The 21,063-nt window shown below is 35.4% G+C and overlaps 2 protein-coding genes across 3 annotated transcripts in view; one reads left to right on the top strand and one right to left on the bottom strand.

Moving 5' to 3' along the window:
* The first annotated feature begins 6,992 nt into the window (after nt 1-6,992).
* SVIP (small VCP interacting protein) lies at nt 6,993-14,857 on the top strand. Its single transcript, XM_032881223.1, has 4 exons — nt 6,993-7,179; nt 9,354-9,404; nt 9,876-9,989; nt 14,304-14,857. Exons 1-4 carry the CDS (start codon nt 7,126-7,128, stop codon nt 14,316-14,318), a joined length of 234 nt encoding a protein of 77 aa, XP_032737114.1. The 5' UTR covers nt 6,993-7,125; the 3' UTR covers nt 14,319-14,857.
* A 4,505-nt stretch (nt 14,858-19,362) lies between these two features.
* Nucleotides 19,363-21,063, bottom strand: part of GAS2 (growth arrest specific 2) — a 121,994-nt gene continuing 120,293 nt past the window's right edge. For both annotated transcript variants that reach the window (XM_032881222.1, XM_032881221.1), the window contains exon 8: nt 19,363-20,833. In XM_032881222.1, coding sequence (XP_032737113.1) covers nt 20,615-20,833 — 219 coding nt within the window. In that variant the 3' untranslated portion in view covers nt 19,363-20,614. The remainder of the gene's footprint in view (nt 20,834-21,063) is intronic.

Below are 21,063 nucleotides of genomic sequence, written 5' to 3'. Positions count from 1 at the left end.
GAAAATTAAGGAATTGATCCCATTTATAGTTGCGCCAAAAGCCAGAAGGTACCTAGAAATAAACCTAACCAAAGAGGTAAAAGATCTGTACTCTGAAAACAATAGAACACTTATGAAAGAAATTGAGGAAGCACAGAGAAATGGAAAAATATGCCATGCTCATGGATTGGAAGAACAAATACTGTTAAAATGTCTATAACACCCAAAACAATCTACACATTCAATGTAATCCCTATGAAAATACCACCAGCATTTTTCACAGAGCTAGAACAAAAAATTCTAAAATTTGTATGAAACCAGAAAAGCTCCCGAATAGCCAAAGGAATTTTGAAAAAGAAAACTAAAGCTAATGGCATCACAAAGCTGTAATCATCAGGTGAGTATGGTAGTGGCACAAAAACACTTATGATCAATGGAACAAAATAGAGAATTCAGAAATGGACCCTCAACTATGTGGTCAACTAATCAACAAAGCAGAAAAGATTATCCAATGGAGAAAAGATAGTCTCTATAATAAATGGTGTTGGTAAAATTGGACATACCCATGCAGAAAAATGAAACTGGACCACTTCCTTATACCATACACAAAAATAAACTCAAAATGAATGAAAGACCTAAATGTAATACAGGAATCCATCAAAATCCTAGAGGGGAATACAAGCAGCAACCTCTTTGAACTCAGCCACAGCAACTTCTTACTAGACACATCTCTGAAGGCAAGGGAAACAAAAGCAAAATAAACTATTAGGACTTCCTCAAGATAAAAATGTTCTGCACAGCAAAGGAAACAATAAAACTAAAAGGCAACTTATGGAATGGGAGAAGATATTTGCAAATGACATATTCGATAAAGGGCAAGTATCCAAAATCTATAAAGAACTTATCAAACTCAACACTCCAAAAAATAAAAAATCCAGTTAAGAAATGGGCAGAAAACATGAACAGACATTTCTCCAAAGAAGAGATACAAATGCTAGCAGACACATGAAAAGATGTACATCATCACTTGGTATCAAAGAAATACAAATCAAAACCACAATGAGATACCGCCTCACACCAGTCAAAATGGCTAAAATTAAAAACTCTGGAAACAATAGATGTTGGCAAGAATGGGGAGAAAGGGGAAAACTCTTATACTGTTGGTGGGAATGCAAACTGGTATAACTCTCTGGAAAACATTATGGAGGCTCCTCAAAAAGTTAAAAATAGAACTACCCTATCACCCAGCAATTGCACTAGCAGGCATTTATCCAAAGGATACAAACATAGTGATTTGAAGGGACACATGCACACCAGTATTTATAGCAGCATTATCAACAATAACCAAAATATGGAAAGAGTCCAGATGTCCATCAGCTAATGAAGGAAGATGTGGTGTGTGTATATATATTATATTACATATAATGTGTAGTGTGTGTGTGTGTAACATCTATGAGATATCTATATAATGGAATATTACCATATATATATACAATGCAATATTAGTCAGCCATCAAAAAGAATGAAATCTTGCCATTTGTAATGACATGAATGGAGCTATAGTGTAGTATGCCAAGTGAAATAAGACAATCAGAGACAGATACCATACAATTTCACTCATATATGGAATTTAAGAAACAAAATTGATGAACACCATTGAGGAAGGGAAGGAAAAATAAGATAAAAACAGAGAGGGAGGGAAACCATGAGACTCTTACCTATAGGAAACAAACTGAGGGTTGTTGGTGGGGAGGTGGGTAGGGGGAATGGGGTAAATGTGTGATGGCATTATGGAGGGCACTTGTAATTAGCACTGAATGTTATATGCAAGAGATGAATCACTAAATTCTACCCATGAAATTAACAGTACACTATATGTTAACTAACTTAAATTTAAATAAAATCTGAAAAAAAACCCAAAAAATAATACAGGAAAAGAGATTTCCTTTGATATATATTTATGACATATGTTTAAACAAAATGTTTAAAATCTTTACACAGTCCTAGGAAAGAGTTATAACTAAAGACTATGTTATATCTTATATTGCAAATAAGCTATCATGTAATTAAAATTTTTGTTTAAGGTAAAATTTGAATATTGAATTAAATTTTACTTTTACATATAAAATGATAATCACATCTGTCTTTGTAAAATGCTGTCTTAATTCCATAAGTAATTTCTAACATGTAAATGCAAGTATCACAATTATTTTATATATTACTGACTACTGAATTAACAAAGATATTATATTCAGTGACTGATTTGCAGTTTCCAAAATAAAGAGGGAAGAAACAAAATGAACCCCATTTATTGCCTGGAGGAGTATTTCAGATCTGTACAGATCTGTTTACTCTTTGTCTGTTATCAATACCCAATGTCTATTACCAAATCAAAATTCTTAGGCCTGCCAAGGAATAGAAAATTGTAACATATAATCAAAACGAAATCAGGTCAATAGAAAGAGATCCAAAATGAAAAGAGATGACAGACTTAAACATCTATTATTCATATGTTGGTTATGCTCAGCAGTTTAAAGAAAAATGTGTCATAAATGAAAGATATTAAAAAGGACTAAATGGAACTTTTAGAACTGGAAAATACCTGAAAGTTTGAATTTCACCAAGTGATAGTAACAGTATATTTGGTGTAAAAAAAGAAGTCACTGAAATTTAAGATATAGTGACTATAGCAATAGAAATAGTTCAAACTGAAGCAAAATGGAAAATGATTAGCTCCTTGATGAACTGTGAGATAATATCAAGTGATCTAACATATGAATAATTAGGAATGTCTGAATGCAGTAGGATGGGAGTAAAAAAATTTCCAAAATGTTTCCAAATTGGTGAACATGAATCCCACAAATCCAGAAATTTTAATAAACACCAAGCAAGATAAAGACCGGACCTTACCAAAGTACCTGATAGTCAAACTACTGAAAAACACCAAAAAGGGAAAGGAAACACCATGGGGGACTGGGGTATATCATCATCAGAAAACAAGTAAACCAGGATGACATCTTTAAAGGAAAAAAAAAGTCAACTTAAGTTTTATATGGAGCAAAGATATCCTTCAAAACTGAAAGGAAAAATGCAGAATATTTTCTCCAGAAAAGAAGAGCCAAAAAAAAAATATATATATATATATCACTAGCAGACTTGCAGGATAAATTTCTTTAGGCAGAAGGAAAATGATATCAGATAAATTTTTGGATCTTCATGAAACAATGAAGACTCTGGAAATGACACATATGTGTAAATATGAAAGGATTCCAATTTTTAATTTATAAAATAATTGACTGTTTTAAGCAAAACTAACATTTTGGTATTAATAACATGCAGTGATAAAAATATATGGCAACAATAAGGGGTGGGAGAGGGCTAATGGAAATACAATTCCTTGAAAGCTTATATTTTACACAAAAAAGTATATTGTTTGGAGACTCAGATGTTAAGGATACATACTATAAATACTAGAGAAACTGACACATAAAGAGATATAGCTACTTGTGAAGATAAATATGGAATGCTGAAAATTCATCCAAAGAAAAAGAAAAAAAACAGATTTGAAAATAAAACAAATGGCAAGATGATCGATCCCAAACTGATCAATAGCTACATTAAATGCAAATGGCCTAAACACTCCAACTAAAAGGAAGTAGTGAGAATTGTGAAGGATTTTCTATTTTATTTCCGCAATATAACAGGTTAGACTACCATACTTTTATAGACGCTGGCAGAAAACAAAGGACTTTGTTATTTCAAGTGCATGCTTACATTGGTTTCCTTTGACTCCCAAGCCCCATGGAGGGGCAGGGAGGCCCAGGTGGATGCTGTGCATACAGTGGGTTTGTATCACAGCTAAGGAAGCCCCAATCTTCTATAAAGGGTTACTAGCAAACCTACCCAACTTTTGCTCTGGAGGAGACATAATCTCTATTACGCTAAACAGCAAACAAACCTGCCCCAGAGGAGAATATATCTTCCAAGTTTGCTTATTGTACAAACATCCTTGAAAAGACAGTCTAGAATAAAAAATATTAAAACCTTTGCTTACAAAACAGAAACATGAAAGACCCATAGAAAAATTTCCCCCAACAGAGATTGTCAAACTGGAGAAAACAAAAATCTTAAGAAAACTAAAAGGCTATATTCAAAACATAAGTTGGTTGTCTGAACAAGTCATATTATTGGAGCTCAATGAACATTTTATAGTGATAAAATGTTCACACAAAATAATAATCATAAACATATGCACTCAATAACAGAGCATCAAAATATGTTAAGCAAAAACTGGACTGGAAGAATTCAAAGAACAGACAAATCCACAATTATAACTGAAATATAAACATTCCTCTCCTAGAAATGGATGAGAAAATCAAATGACATTACCAGCCAATTATCTTACTGATATTTAAAGAATACCCCAACATAAACAGAACACATAAACTTTTAAAGTACACCATGAGACAATAAAATAGACCATATACTGGGCCAAAAGTAACTCTAGAGGGATTTCATAGGATTGAAGTGATAATATGTACTTTGGTCACACACACACAATCAAAAAAAGGTTTTAGAACTAATTATAGAATATAAACTTTCCATAAAGTGGACAAAAGATTTTAACTATTTCTAAAAAGATATTCAAATAGCCAAGATGTACATGAAAATGTGGGAAATGCAAATTAATACCACTCTACACCCATTTGAATTTGTGAAACTTAAAAAGCTGATGGTACCGGAAAAAAAAAAAAAAAAGCTGCCGGTACCAACTTTGGCTAGAATAAGAAGCAATTGGTACTTTCTTACTTATATTATTGCTATGGAAATGGTAAAAGCGCTGTAACTTACAAAAAAAATTCCTAACAGTTTTCCATACATGTGAAATATGACCCAGTTATTCCACTCAGTTGTTCACTGAAGAGAAATAAACATGTTCACACAAAGAATTGTACATGACTATATAGAGCTTTGTTCATAACAGCCTGAAAGTGCAAACAGCTCATTAAGTCTACGGATAAAAAAACTGATTTTTCAAATGGTGTATATCAGACCACCTGGGTGGCTCAGTTGGTTAAGCACTGGCTTTTGGTTTAGGCTTGGGTCATGATTTTGGAGTTCTGGGATCCAGCCCCGCCCTGGGCCCTGTGCTCAGCATGGAGTCTGCTTGAGATTCTCTCTCTTCCTCTCCCTCCCCGCCCCCCGCTCCCATTCTCTCTCCCTCAAGTAAATTAAAAAAAAAAAAAAATCTTCAAAAAAAACTAAAAATAAAATATATAGTTACTTATCTGATAAGTATGGAGTACTGTATAGAATTGCCAAATCACTATATGGTACACTATAGAAACCAATACTGTTTGTTAATATGCTGGATTTAGGAACTTACACACAATTACACAGATGAACTTTAAAAACTTTATTTTAATGGAAAGATAAAGCACATATGATATTCCATTTATCTGGAACTCTAGAAATATAATCAACCTATAGAGATAGAAAGCAATCAGTGTTTATGGAAAATGGGAATATATGGGGAAATAAATGGGAAATAAATAAATGGGAAAATATCCCATGTTCAAAGATGAGCATTAATATTGTTAAAATGTCCATACTACCAAAAGCAACCTACAAATACAATGCAATCCCTATCAAAATTCCAATGTCTTTTTTCACAGAAATAGAAAAACATCCTAAAATTTGTATAGAACCACAAAGAATCTGAATTGCCAAAGCAATCTTAAGAACAAGGCTAGAATCATCACATTTCCTAATTTCAAACTATATTACCAAGCTATTAGAATCAAAGCAGTTCAGTTTGTCATAAAAACAGACATAAACATCAATGGAGCAGAACAGAAAACCCAGAGATAAATGCACATACATACGTTCAGTTAATTTTTGACAAAGGATCCTAGAAGACACAATGGGAAAAGGGTATCCTCTTCAAGAAATGGTGTTGGAAAAACTTCACAGACACATGCAAAAGAACAGAAATGGACTTCTTGACACCATACACAAAAATCAAGCCAAATGGATTAAAAACTTGAACATAAGGCCTGAAACCATAAAACTAGAAGAAAACATAAGCAGTAAGCTCCTTAACATTGGTCTTAGTGATATTTTGGATTTGACAACAACAGCAAAGGCAACAAGAGCAAAAATAAACAAGTGGGTCTACATCAAACCTTCTGCACAGCAAAGGAAACCACGAACAAAATGAAAAGGCTACCTATGGAATGGGAGAAAATATTTGTAAATTACGTATCTGATAATGGGTTAATATCTAAAATATACAAGTAAATCCTACAACTCAAGAGCAAAAAAACAAATGACCAATTTTTTAAAATGGGCAAAGAACCTAAATGGACTGAAATGGTGCTCAACATCAATTATCAGGGAAATGCAAATCAAAACCACAATGAGGTCACACCTGCTATGATGTCTATTTCCAAAAAGACCAGATAATTGCTGGCAAGGATGTGGAGAAAAGGGAACCCTGTGTGCAATTGCTGGAACTGTCAACTGGCTAAGCCACCATGGAAAATATGGAGAATCCTTAGAAACTAAAACTACTATATATGATTCAGGAATCCCATTTTTGGGTATAAGGTCAAAAGGAAGAGAGCATTATCATAAAAAGATGTCTGTAACCCCATGTTCACTGCAGTTATTACAATAGCAACGTAGGGAAACAACTTAATGTGTCCACTAACAAATGAATAAATACAATACGGTATATCTATTTCTCTCTCCCCATCTCTCTCTCTGCCCCAAAGCAGCAGGCTTTTCCTCACAGGGAGGTCTTGTTTGCCCGCCTGGGACCGGCCAGGCGCTGTAGGGCTGGGCTGGGCAGGGCTGGGCTGGGCAGGGCTGGGCGCGGTGGGGTGCCTCCTCTGGAGGGAGGTGGTGCGAGGCAGAGGCGGGGCGGAGAGACGAAGGGGCGGAGCCTCGGAAGGGGGTGGAGCGGGGAGGAGCCGGGGGCGGGGCGGGGCGTTGCCGCAGAAGGGCGGGGCGGAGCCGAGCCGACGCGCAGGTCCCGGGTGGGGGCGGGACGAGCGCTGCGAACCTGGGAAGCCCATCTGACCGCGCAGTTGGCACTGCCGGGTCTGGGGCGGGTCCAGAAAAGGACCCCCAGCCGTGCTCCCGATGGGGCTGTGCTTTCCCTGTCCCGGGGAGACCGCGCCTCCCTCGCCGGACCTGGTGAGTAAGGCCGCGTCCCCATGTCCCCCAGTTCCCGTGTGGCCGACCCGCGCAGCGCGCACCTGTTCTCCGGAGGGGCGCGCCAGGAGGCCCCGCGCTGTGGGCACCGGGGCCGTTGGAAGCGGGGGCGCGGGCTGAAGAGCTAGCCGCTGGTGGGTGTCTGGTGGCGAAAACGTGTGTGTGGACGCGCTCCGAGGCACTTCGGGTCAGGCGGCGGGACTTGAGCCGCCGCGGCCGCCGCTGCCGCCTCGGAGTCGCTCTCTCCACTTCCGTTACAAAAAATTGCCCACAGGCGGCACCACGGTGTTTACCTTTCGCAGACTTGGGCGAAATTGGGAGCTCGTAAGACGCAGGCGTACGCAGACGGTGCGGTGTACGGGCCATTCTTGGCGGTGCGGTGGATGGGGTCAGGGTGCGAAAGAGTTCCTCACTCCGTCTCCCGACGTGTTTAACCTTCTAGGAGATGTGCGTTTTCCTGCGTCTGTACCAACTGTTTAAAGAAAATGCTCAATAAAGTCTCTTACGCTCCTCCTGTGCTTTATTGGATATCCTAGTAATCGATGATTTCCCATTACTATTTCTCTCTTTCAAGTTCTTCCTTTTAAAAGAATACGGATTTTACGTAGTAAAGAGGGTACAATTTGTAATCCATGTTTAGCAAATAAAAATGCAAGGTGCCCACTATTTTTAAGTTACTTAAATTAGAATTTTTAGATAAATTTTAGATAAAAAAGAATACATTTAAAAAATAGATGTGCCTCATGTAATATTTGGGACAAACTTAGACTAGAAATTTGTCATTGTCTAGATGAAATTTCTACTTAAGTAGGTGGTTGGTGGTACAATCCATTTATACTTTTTGTAGCTTTCTATTTACAACAGTATCTTTACATTAATAGTCCTTACAGGTTGTTGATAACAGAAAAGCTGAATTCCTCTGTTCTCCTATCTGAAAATTCGTTGAAGGAACTGAGTTGTTTAGGGAAGTACATTAACTCTTCAGCCATTTGATTATGGGTACTAAAAATGACCTGGAAGTCGATATGGGAAAATTTACCTGGTCTTTCTTGTACGGTTATTTTTAAATGTTGTTAACTTTGTTTATATGGCTGTTAATAAAATACCAATATACTAGCATTTGTTAAGCCCTGCCCCTCATCGCCACAGATAAACACATGGCTCACTACTTGAATGTCACTTTATCTTTGGAGCTTATTAAGGACCACCCTAACTAAAATAGATCCCCTACTACACCACCCACTCATCCTTCCATTTCTTATCCACTGTACTCATCTTTATATTTTCTCAAAGCACTTACTACTATTTAACAGACATGTATTTACTTGATTATATTTACCTGAGTCCCCCTCATAGGAATGTAAGTTCCATGTGTATGGAAATGTTTGTGTTTTTTCATTGCTGCAACCTCAGCACCTAGAAAAGTTCCTGAGGCATGATAACTGCTCAGTAACTATTTGTCCAGTGGATGAATGAATGGATGTATTGTGGTATGAAAAACAAAGGAGCTATTAACACAGCTGCCAAGAGAATTGTTTACTGTCTTATGTATTTAAAGAATTTGTAACTTATAATTGTTAATAGTAGCAATACATGGTATAAAAGTAGTATCCACTGTTTCCCAACATGGAGCAGTACCTCTTACAAATTCCCTTCAGGGCTTCATGTCCTATATAATGAGATTAGCCCATTTCATTCATGAACATTTCTTGAAAATACCAGCCTACTTCAAACCACGTATTTCCTTCCTTTGCCTTATTAAATGTCATTTGTTGTATTATTGCCCTGACTAGCTTGTAAGACCTTTAAAAAAAAAAAAAGCAAATGAATTATTTTACAGGCTAACCTGAATATAGATATATGCACATGTAATATATATTATGTATATGTGTCTTATCTTGTGCTTATTTGAAGACCTATCGATTAGAAGAATGAAATTCAGGAAGTTAAGTATTTCACAAACACTGTAAATAGTGGCAGTCTTAGTGGGACATTTTGAACAAGTACTAAGTATTTTTGTAAATCAGTTATATTATCTCTAAGATATAAATTACCCATAAATAAATATTTTTGTAAATCAGTTATATTATCTCTAAGATATAAATAAAATAAATTCCATTTTATTTTAAAACATTTTTTTGACACGTTTTCTTTAGGAAGAGAAAAGAGCAAAGCTTGCAGAGGCTGCAGAGAGAAGACAGAAAGAGGTAAGAGTAGATATAAAATTCTGCTCATGTAGATAATTGGGTACTTCATTCTATTTATTACTAGCATTGCTAAAGAAAATGGTGTCTGATAACCTGTAAATTTACATGTAATCATTTTTCAAAATGATTTCTAGATTTCTATAGGTTCTATTAATGCATTTATATCATTTAATGCATGAAAATTATATATGTCTTCTGTAATGTGAGATGTCCCTTTAATAACTTTCTTCCTTGGGATTTTATGATGATGCCTTATAAAACACTGACAGATGTGAAATTTAGGGAAAAAATACCCAATGAGGAAATGATAATATGTTTTATATAAAGCTGTTATAGAAATAGTCTTGTGCTTTATAACCAAAGATAAAACCCCTCACCTCCAAAGAAAAACCTAAAAAGTAACAAACACCTTTTGGATACTGAATACTGATTTTTGTTGTTTTTCTGTACCACTTACTGAATTTTCTAAAGGCTGCATCTCGGGGCATTCTGGATGTTCGGTCTGTGGAAGAAAAGAGAAAGAAAAAGGAAAAACTAGAAAAACAAATGGCTGAATCCAGGCCCCCACCAGAAGGTGGACTTAGGGTAAGTATTAAAATTTACTAAAGGTTTAATTTACCTGGAGTTCTTAAAACCTTCAGTAACAGTCTATTGAGTAATTCCCTCTTGCAGTGGATTATCAGGAAGTTTTGAATACATTTAAAAGCATGAAAGATTTTTCATCCTTTTTAGAGATTGGGAGAAGTGCCAATTTATTTGGACATTCCAACATTCATTGTAATAGATTTGCCTTCTTTTTCCCAAAAGGAAAATAGATTGTTTCTCCAGATTATCTTGACACTACATCTTAGTACTTTATATTGATATAATTAATACTAATACATCGGAAACAATATGAAGAGTATAACGAGGAACATAAAAATCACCTCAATTCTGTGTCATTTTGACAGGCATCATTTCTAATATCCATTTATTCATTAATCTTATTAAATTGGATTACACTATGGTTTCTCTTTTTTATATATAACCTATATTTTTTCACTCAGTGATTTGAGGTTTTTGAGTTTTCTATTGTCAGTCATTATCATGGTTAAGTAAATTGGACAGTGGGGTGTATGGGAGGGTGGGGAGTGTAATACATGTACCTCGTACCTCCCAATGTAGCAATTGCAGTTCTTGACACTGGAAATATAATGATGGACAAGTTAAACAGGTCCCAGAACTTGGGGATCTTTATTGTCTGCCAAACTATAAAGTTTTTATTTTACACATTAAAGTTCAAGAAAATATTTGTTCAGATATTAAGATTTTATTCTTTGATCCATTTTTAAAGAAAATAAATTTCTTAAGTATATTTGTGAAAATCGGGGCGCCTGGGTGGCTCAGTGGGTTAAAGCCTCTGCCTTCGGCTCAGGTCATGATCCCAGGGTCCTGGGATCGAGCCCCGCATCAGGCTCTCTGCTCAGCAGGGAGCCTGCTTCCTCCTCTCCCTCTGCCTGCCTCTCTGCCTACTTCTGATCTCTCTCTGTGTCAAATAAATAAATAAAATCTTTAAAAAAAAAAAAAGTGGGTTAAGTATATTTGTGAAAATCAATATCCTGAATTTTAGTTGTTTATATTTAACTTGTCAATGATTTATTAGCACTTATTTTGCTGATTTACTATCTTCTCAATGGTTTGCTTTTTTTTAATTTAATTTTATTTTTTTAAATCTAGTTAATATACAATGTTGCCTCAGTTTCAGGTGTACCACATAGTGATGCAACTTCTTGACGCATTTTGCTATGCTCACTTCAAGTGTAGCTACCCTATCACCATACAACACTATCACAATACTACTGACTTTTTTTTTTCCTCCTAAAACTATATCTGTAAATACATACATGTATATATCCTCCTAACCTGTGGAGTAGGCCACTTAGGAGCCTCCTGATCAGAGGTGATTCTGGCTCAGTGCTATAACATAGAAATAAGATTTATCTGTGTGTGTTTCATCATTGTATATTCATCTAATTTTTTTAATAAGTAAAATTAATAGAAAACAAATTTTTTATCTTTAACTTTTAACAATGTATAAATTAATTGGTTTCAGTGGTAAGGTAAATAATTGTGACCATTGTGCTTATATTTTTTATATACTTCTACAATAGAGTAGAATAAATCTACCATAAAGTAAAATACTTGGTTGATACAAAGTCAGATATTTATCAGAAGTATAGAAGTTTAATTATTCCACTGAGATATAGGTCTCTGCTACTAGGTTTACTTTATGGAAGTTTCTCAAAAACAAAAAATTATGAAAAATTGTAGGACTGGAAATGATGCTGAGGTACTGAGCAGCAATTAAAATCACATACAAGGTTATAAGAAAACGATACTTACATATAGCCAGAATTAAGAAGGTACTTATTTGACATATTCTAACCTAACCAGTTTCACATCAGCTTTTAAACTCTGGGAAAGAAAGAACCTTTCTTAATTAAACTTGAAGCATAGCCTGAAACCTACACATTAGAAATAAATTAGGCCATGTACTGCTTCTGGTCTCTTCAGAAGTGCTCAAAATTAGAATCATCCCAATTTTAAATTAAGTACCTGTTTGTCTTTGTGTACTGTTCTTACAAGAGAGCTCTCTGGTTTGGTTAATAAAAATCACCCTCAAGGCCATCAAAGTTGGACAGTCGCTCATTCTGATAAACCACAACTGTTGCACTGTGTCATTTTCCTTTGGAATATTCCTAAGCACTTCTACCATAAATACATTAGCTTTAAGGGACATGCTCCTTTCTCCTTGACCATCTATATAGATCATCAAAAGCGTACAGTGAAGTTCAAAATCAATTTTTAGAGGCTCAGAACTAACAGAAGGGGGAACATAAGGCAAGTGTGACTTTAATTTTCAACCCTTCTTGGCCTAGGGGCCTGTAAAGACCGCTGCCAGGCCTGTTCTACAGACTGGCCTGGAGTGTCCTATTATGTAGCTAGATTCTTCCTAACCAGACTCCATAGTATGAAGAAAACATGTCCTTTCCCTGTGTTCATGAACACTACATCTTCATCTCCTGACTAGCTCTGCCTAGGATAATTGGCATTGGCAATGCTCAGTATCTTCTGGAAAGGCAGCTTTATTTTTTTTTTATCTTTTTAATTTCTTTGTATTGATATACAATGTTACATTAGTTTCAGGTATAGAACATAGTGATCCACAAGTCCATACATTATGCTATGCTCACAAGTGTAGCTGCATCTTTCATAACCCTGTTACAGTACCATTGACTGTGTTCTCCAAGCTCTATGCTTTTTCCCCATGACTTATTCATTCCATAAGTGGAAACCTCTATCTCCCACTACGCTTCACCCATTTTGCCCATCCTCCCACCAACAACCATCAGTTTGTTCTCTGTATTTATGACTCTGTTTCTGCTTTTTTAAATTTTTTTTGTTTTTTACATTCCACATGTAAGTGAGATCATATGGTATTTTTCTTTCTCTGACTTATTTCACTTAGCTTAATACCCTCTCATTCCATCCATGTTGTTGCAAATGGCAAGACCTCATCCTTTTTTTAATGGCTGAGTAGTACTCCCTATTGTGGGGGGAGGGGAGGGCACACACAGCACACCTTCTTTATCCATTCTTCTATCGATGGCCACTTAGATTGCTTCCATATCTTGGTTATTGTAAAGAATGTTGTGATAAACATACAGGTACATACATCTCTTCAAATTAGTGTTTTCATTTTCTTTGGGTAAATACCCAGTAGTGGAAATACGGGATCAAACAGTATTTCTATTTTTAATTTTTGAGGATCCTTCCCCCATACTGCCTTCCATAGTGGCAACGCAGCCTTATTTTAAGAAGTGAATGTGGTGCTGACATCCGGGTGCACACTAATACAGTATAGGATCTAACAGTACAGGAGTAGTGCATGTACTCTCATGCAGTGGCTTTCAACCCTAGCCATGTGGTGGGAACTCAGGAGGAACTTTTCTAAAAAGATTGACCCTTGGGTCCCACCTCATACCAATCGGAATTTCCGAGAGTGCAAGAGTGGACTTCAGTCACCAAGACGTTTTTAAGCTCCTCAACCTAATGCCAGCTCTAGTGTTTTTAACACTGGTCTTCAGAGATACATTGTGGGAAATAGAGTCCCATGTTAAAAACGAAACAAAAACAAACAAATTTAAATCCTGGATCCTATATTGTACACTGAATCCTTTTCTTAGAAATTTAAAAAAAGGCACAGTGTTCAAGTCTCTAAGAAGTCCTAAAATAAACGAAAGCATCTTTACTTGGATTAACCCTGAACTTTCAAAACTGAAGGACAGATTTTTAAAAGAAAACGTAACACCCAGTAAAATTCCTTGGATGTACATGAAAACCACTCCTCAAGAGACTGGTAAATACCTGGTACCATCCCAGTGGCTTTTTCCAGAATTTACTACTGCAGATTTTATAGAGTTGCTTGAACAGAACAACAAAGTTTCTCAAGTCAAGCAAGGAAAAAACTTGGACAAACCATTACTTAATTTCTGCAAGTTCTTAGTTCCCTGACTCAAACAAGAATTCCTCTATTTTTATTGTATTGGTTTCATTGTTTTTATTTTGTGGTGTTTTGTTTTATTTTTCCTGAACTGATTATTAGATACTTAGGATCTAACTACCCATTAATCTGCCCAGATACTTTGTTTCACTTCTTCGTGTTTTTAAACAATTGTTTTTAAACAATTATATATCTTATTTCAGATGTTTGACCATAATGGAAAATCATACTTATCACTACTATGCACAGAAATCATTTTGCATTTGTATAGCCCACATTCCTATTTTTGTTCACAAGGATAATTTAACATAACTTTAAATAAAATTTACTTTTCTCCATGTATTTTTCTTTTCTAGTGGACAGTTTCATGAGCATAATATGGGTGGAAAAGTCTGTTGCCAGTAACGAATATCTGCAATCAAGTGGACGTCCTCCGCTTACTTTCTTCTCTTTGAATAAATGAAGATTCAGACTTTGCAATTTTAGTGCCATTAAATGCAGTCAGTACTTTTCATTATCGATATACTGAAAATGCTTTTGATGTTCAAATTTAGAAAATGCCAGACCTTTCATTAAATACTTATTTTCTTATATTTGCTCTTCTGCAGACAGGCGATTTGCCCTTATTTAGGAGTTAAAACGTGGACCTAAATAGTGAATAAATGTATATCGCATGTAAAAAGTCTGCCTACATCTCAGACATTCAAGTTTGCTGTTGTATTTTCTCTCCTTTATAAAATGACCTTGCAATCTATAGTTTTCTGCTTAACCTTGTATCTCTTTTTATTTCATTATTTATTAAGGCTTTTGCTTAAACATACGGACTTCGTGCCTTTAAACTGTTCATCAGGGAAAATTTTGAAAAATCATTTGAAGGGCTTATGAGAAGGAACACTAAATTTTTATAACTTAGTAATATTTGTAGAAAATTATGAATTTCTCCTAATTTGTTTTCTATTTCTGTGGCTTATAAAATTAATATATGGTGTTTTACATTGCAATAAAGTGGTTTTTTGCTTGCTGAATTTAAAATTATATATTAGTAGTGCCATCAGAGGGCAGTGATGGACTGTTACACAATATCAGATTCAGCTCTAAAGATCTTTGTAGTAACTGAGTGAGTTAAACTAAGAATCTGGATAGGCTATACTGAGTAGTAATATATTTTTCCAAATTTCACAGGTGTTTTTATTCATTAGTATTTATTAAAGAATGATCATAAGATGTGTACAGATGTGAAATTGCCAGTACAAACATGAATGTATGAAATAGAAACATGTCAGTACTGTATTTTAAAAGGTCTACTTTAAGCATAAAGTACTATGAGGTTAATTCTGTGGGATTCAGAGTCATAAACTTTTCACATTTGTGTTTATTAGAAACATGAGTTTATAGCATTTCTGTTTTTTGAGTTTTCCTTTCTTGTGTATAATAAGTGAACATACAAGAATTTCTCTCTTTTAATTTGTTTGCTCTTTTGGATGACAGGGCCACAATCTGAGCCCTAAATTAGAATTCATAGATAGTAAGTACCAATAGGGATTATAAATTAAATAGACCAGCTCATTTGATCTATGGAAAGAAACTGAGCCGTTATTGTGCTCATCCCTCCCACAAGGCTTACCTTATATAGCAGTATATTGTATATGTTAATTTTAAAGAGTTTGAACTATGGTGTAAGTCTCTTGACTCTTGTTTGGAAAAATTACTTTTTCTATTATGTATAAAATAGTTTGTGAATACCCAGCCAAGACATATATTTAAACAGGCTCAATTTTCATCCTTTAGAATATTAGTGATATTTTTGTTCACAAAGGATAGTGAAATCATTAAACTTTATTTTAGAAATAAAATTCTTGACTTTATGAACATGATTAATTTTTCCAAGGCAGAAAGGAAGAAAGATCCTCAATAGCTGAATAGATATAGAACCAAATCATATTATCCTTGAACTGTGCAAATCATTCTGCTTTAATATATAAAGAACAATTTTATCTGTACTACCTTAAGAATTACAACTTGGGTTGGTGTAAACAAAGGTTTATATACAGGGGATAATGCCCTATTTCTAATAGAGTTTATATCCAAATAGCATGCTTATTTACTTTTGAACCATGAATGTATGTTGGTGTATTGCCTTCTGGGAACAATGGGATATGCTGCTCTAGCCAGTCATGCATGGCCTGCATCCGTGGGTTTAATCCGCGTTCCCCAAAACCACAAGGGATGCATCGGCTAAGGCGTGATACTAAAATGCTAAGAATAGTTTTAGGAAGGGGAAGGGAAAAGAGGAGATGAGATGCTTGATAGAAAACCAATCAGTGACTACTAAAAAAAAAATAATAATAATTGTACATATACATCCAAGCATCTCCCTCATCAAGTTATGAATCAGTTCCTGATGGGAACCTTAACTTGGAGCCAATTTCCCATAAATCATCATTTAAATAGGAAAATATAGTATAATACTTAATATGTGACCCAAACCCTCAAAAAATTACTAAAATATAACTGAAACAGTAAAATGCATATATGTTAACTATCATGTTCAGATGTAAAATGCTAAAACTATGGCTTCTTAATTCTAATCATGCTAACATGAGTGGTAACAAAGCTGTATATCATCACACAGCCCCTTTGTTGACATGCTGCATGTTGTTTTAAAACATCTATACGTGCTACTATGGTTCCACCGATTGTATTTGGAATGTAATTAATAGTTTTCACACACATGGTTTATTGTAAATTCTGTATTGCCTTATGCGGACACAAATATACATTTTTCCTATATAGAAATTGACTTTGGCTGTCTCTTTAACAAGTTGTTTTTGTTTTTTTTTTAAGATTTATTTATTTGACAGAGATCGATCACAAGTAGGCAGAGAGGCAGGCAGAGAGAGGGGGGGAGGAGGGCTCCTGGCTGAGCAGAGATCCCAATGCAGGGCTCGATCCTAGGACCCTGGGATCATGACCCCAGCCAAAGGCAGAGGTTCTAACCCACTGAGCCACGCAGGTTCCCTCTTTAACAAGTTTTATCTTCACTACGTATTAAATAATTAGAAGTTAGGTGAATGGTTGGGAAACCATGACACTTCTCTCTTTGGGATGAATGAGAACAACAGAGCTAATGGCCGTTTGGTATGTTCATAAAATCCCTGAATTTATAGCTAGGCATGGTTCTTTTTCTATACTCGAAAGGAGAGATGATATTGTTAGCTTCCTGTTTTCACAGAGAAATAACAAAATAATACAAAGTTTCTAACTTTCCTCCTTGGTACCCCAGGAGAATTGACATCGGCTTTGAATTTTCCTTTTCTCCTCCAACAGTTCAATGTGTTTATCTTCGCTAAGAATTATTCTACTCCCTTAGAAGAAAAAGTAACTTGTCAGTTTTAGTTTCGAGTAATATCTGAGTAAATAGGTCAGTAAGAGAGAGGTAGGTAGCTAGGCATCTCTCTCAGTGTTGACATTTAAGGTGTGCGGTGTTTTTTTTTAACATTTTCAAACAAGCATCTCAGATCCCCATGACTATCACATGTGCTTTAAGTTGATGCAAATGTGGCTCCATAGCCATTTTCTTTGATTTTCTCGAAAGCCACTTAGAAGGCATTTGTATATTTCACAAACTTTGAACAAGTTTTAGGTTGATTCAGAGAAGTTTGTTCCAACAACTCAAACAGTTTAAATTTCTCATATGACATAACTTTTTTATTATCCTGTTCTCCTTGTTCTAGATATGTCTCATTTTGCAAATATTGCCTCTAAATATGATTATTATGGCCTGAGAACTGAAAATTCATAAATTACTTGACCTGGATATTATACTTTATTATATCTTTGATTACATTGCCTATTCTTATAGCACCATACTTAAGTTTCAAATAATCTCCTCTTAGTTACAGACAGGTTTGAGCCCATTTTTGCAAGTACTTCGAATATAATCTCAAATGGACCTAATTAGTTTTGCACACATATTGACTCTTTCTAAGCTATTTTTCTGAAATCGGTTTTGTCACATAAGTCAGAAGTCAGGTTATCCTAACTCCTTACTCTATACCTACTTCCTAAGATGTTACTTTGTCATTCTACATTTCTCAGATAGCTAGGGTATAAGTAACAGACATACTTAAAATAGGTTAAAAAATACCAAGCATCTCATGCAGACAATCCTTAAATATCTACACACAAATTTGTAGAACTAAGGAGTTTAGAAAGGTTCCAGAATACTAAACCAATATATGAAAATGTCATTTCTATTTCTATGTGCAAGTAATAAATAATCTGAAAATTAAGAAATAATTTCAATGATAGTATCATCACATAGAAGAAAATACTTGGGAAAAAGAAGTAAAAGACTTGAACTAAAACCTATAAAACACAGTTGAGAAGTTGGGAAAAAAATCTAAATGGTTGACACCATTGCATATTTATGGCAAAAGGTATTTTGCAAATGTAATTCAGTTAATGCGCTTAAAATGGGGGAGATTATATTGTATTATCTAGATGGATCAAATCTAATCACGTAGATCCTTAAAAGCAGAAAATCTTTCCAACCTGTGGTTCCAAAGAGATGTGAATAAAGAAGTATCATTGAGATACTATATTGCTGGCTTTGAAGACAGAGGAAAGACATGAGCCAAGGAAATCAGGCAGCCTCTAGAAAGCGGAAAAAAGCAAACGGATTCTCTCCTAGGCCCCTGCTGACACCTTGATTTTAGCCCAGTCACACCATCTCAAATTTCTGACCTATGAAACTATAACAATAAATTTGTGTTGTTTAAGCCACTAAGTTTCTGGTAATTTGGTACATTAGCATAGAAAACAAATGATTTTTTTAACCTATACATTTTTAAACTAAATTAATGAAATTAATTTTAATTCTTAGATATAGGGGCGCCTGGGTGGCTCAGTGGATTGAAGCCTCTGCCTTCAGCTCAGGTCATGATCCCAGGATCCTGGGATTGAGCCCTACATTGGGCTCTCTGCTCAGCGGGGAGCCTGCTTTCCCCACCCCACACCCCACCCCCACCTGCCTCTCTACCTACTTGATCTCTGTCAAATAAATAAATAAAATCTAAAAAAAAAAAAAAAAAGACATAGATATATTTATGGAAAAAGGTAAGCACTGGAGAAAGTTTTGATGAAAACATTATTTGTAGAGAGAAATTCAATGCTCATATTAGTTTAGGAACATAAAAATCAAATCACTCAATGTATTTTAAAATATACTACAATTATTACTGTTCCAAGGTGATTTTATTTCTGACAAAACTTTAATTTTTTTCCCCCAGAACGATTACCACTACTTCCAGTACCACCAAATTATACAATGCTTGTTGTTTAAAAACTTCACAAATAACAGGTTGTATATACTTTGACTAAATCAGTCATGTGACAGACGCTTCCTCTCTGACTTTCTGGAGCAGGAAAGGTGGATTTTTTGTTGTTGTTGAAAAATGAGGAAATGACAAATTAATTCTGCCTATACTTAAGATACTCAGGATAGCACTTAAGGGATTACCTATGATAATATCTAGGTTATCTGCTGAGGGGAACAAACAATGCCACCACCCAGCTGCCCAAAGTGAAGAAGCACTAGCTAACCCTAATTTGACCCTTCCTAGAACTCTCAGGGAAAGTCGCCACTTGAAGATAATCTTTATTTCAGAATGAAGCATCGATATAGAGACAGATAATTTTTTTTAATTTATCTTTTTAATTATTGAATCAGTGAGGACAATAGTTTGCTGCTTATGGGTACAAAACAGCCCTGTCCTAGGTATACAAGGGTATACATAAGTCTGTAACAACATCAGCTACAGTGTATTTACTTTACTAGACAGCATAGCAAAGTAGGATTAACTAAAGATATATTTTCATAAGAAAATGCTTTAAAATAACATGAAGTCAATGAACACTTGACTGTACAATTTAGTGTCAAAATATAAACGTATGTCAGCTTATGTGTGTGAATTACACTAAGTCAGTCTCACCACCATGTACTTAGGAATGTATGAAATACTTCATAAGCGATTCTCTAAAGGGTGTACTGAAAACTTCCAAAAGTACCCCAGATATTTGGTCATAGATAAGGAATAAACTTTAAGGCAATCTTCCAAGCGAATGTAAACTTTTCTGAAGTGACCTTTCCAATAAAGTATTACTGTTGTGAATGCTCTGCACTTATTTATGGTGCGTTTGAAGATTTTTTAGTACATAATATCACACTAATTGTCACCTTTTTAAAAATTAGCTTAAAAATCCTGCAATTATAAAAGTGTCTGGGGTGCTTTTTGTAGACATAAGGCAGGCACTTCCTGTTGACTGATCTAGAAATCCTAAATATTTTCTTCTAAGAGCAGTTTTTTATCTCTAGCTAGGATTGTATTTCTAACATGTACTAAATACTGTGTTCACATACTGAAAAATAATAATTCGCCTACATTTTTTCTAATTTAAATCTGAGTTTAGAATTTAATTGGTTGTTTTCTACAGAAGCAACAAAATAAATAGTGCTACTCTCTGAACATTTTTCAATAGTAATGACATTTTTCTGTCTGTTACTCCTTTTTTCAAAGTAATTTTCAGAGCGTGTGGACTAAACTGACTACACTGGAGAAGTGGGTACAGGCCATTATGAGAGTCCCCTTATAGCGACCAACTAGTTTCATTTAATCTCCTTCTTAGCCTTATAATTGGCAGAGACCACCAGGTAATTATCTGGATTCATGTCCTTAAGGGTTGGAGATTTGCTCTGGATGGGGGATGTTTTGCCATCGACACGGGAGATCTGCAGCATCCGGCAGGGGTCATGTTTCAACAAATACCCTGCAAAAGTTTCCCATCCTCCTCCCACACGGACCATGACATGTTTGTTGTGCAGCATCTGAAATGAAAGAAGAGCAAAAGGATTACATTCTGAGAATTCTTACAGTATCTCAAATCCACCTTCATTTCTACCCCTGTTACTGTTTTTTGCCTGTCTTGTTTTTCATGCCCCATTGTTTTCCTACTTGGTGCCCAGCAACTGAGTTAACATACAGTTTGTGAAAGACACTTTCTCTTTTCCATGTAAGTGGATCATGGGCGCACATGCTATGTGGATCCAGCGTCACC

This window comes from Lontra canadensis, unplaced genomic scaffold (genome assembly GCF_010015895.1).
Source record: "Lontra canadensis isolate GAN:19392208 unplaced genomic scaffold, GSC_riverotter_1.0 scaffold74, whole genome shotgun sequence".
NCBI classification, from domain to species: domain Eukaryota; kingdom Metazoa; phylum Chordata; class Mammalia; order Carnivora; family Mustelidae; genus Lontra; species Lontra canadensis.
This window is presented reverse-complemented; position numbering and strand designations above follow the sequence as displayed.

Bases quoted from the DNA above. Each gene is read 5' to 3' on its own strand.
- SVIP (XM_032881223.1), top strand. From the start codon at position 7,126: ATGGGGCTGTGCTTTCCCTGTCCCGGGGAGACCGCGCCTCCCTCGCCG. The intron at 7,180-9,353 runs GTGAGTAAGGCC...CGTTTTCTTTAG, and splicing joins CGCCTCCCTCGCCGGACCTG to GAAGAGAAAAGAGCAAAGCT. The intron at 9,405-9,875 runs GTAAGAGTAGAT...AATTTTCTAAAG, and splicing joins CAGAGAGAAGACAGAAAGAG to GCTGCATCTCGGGGCATTCT.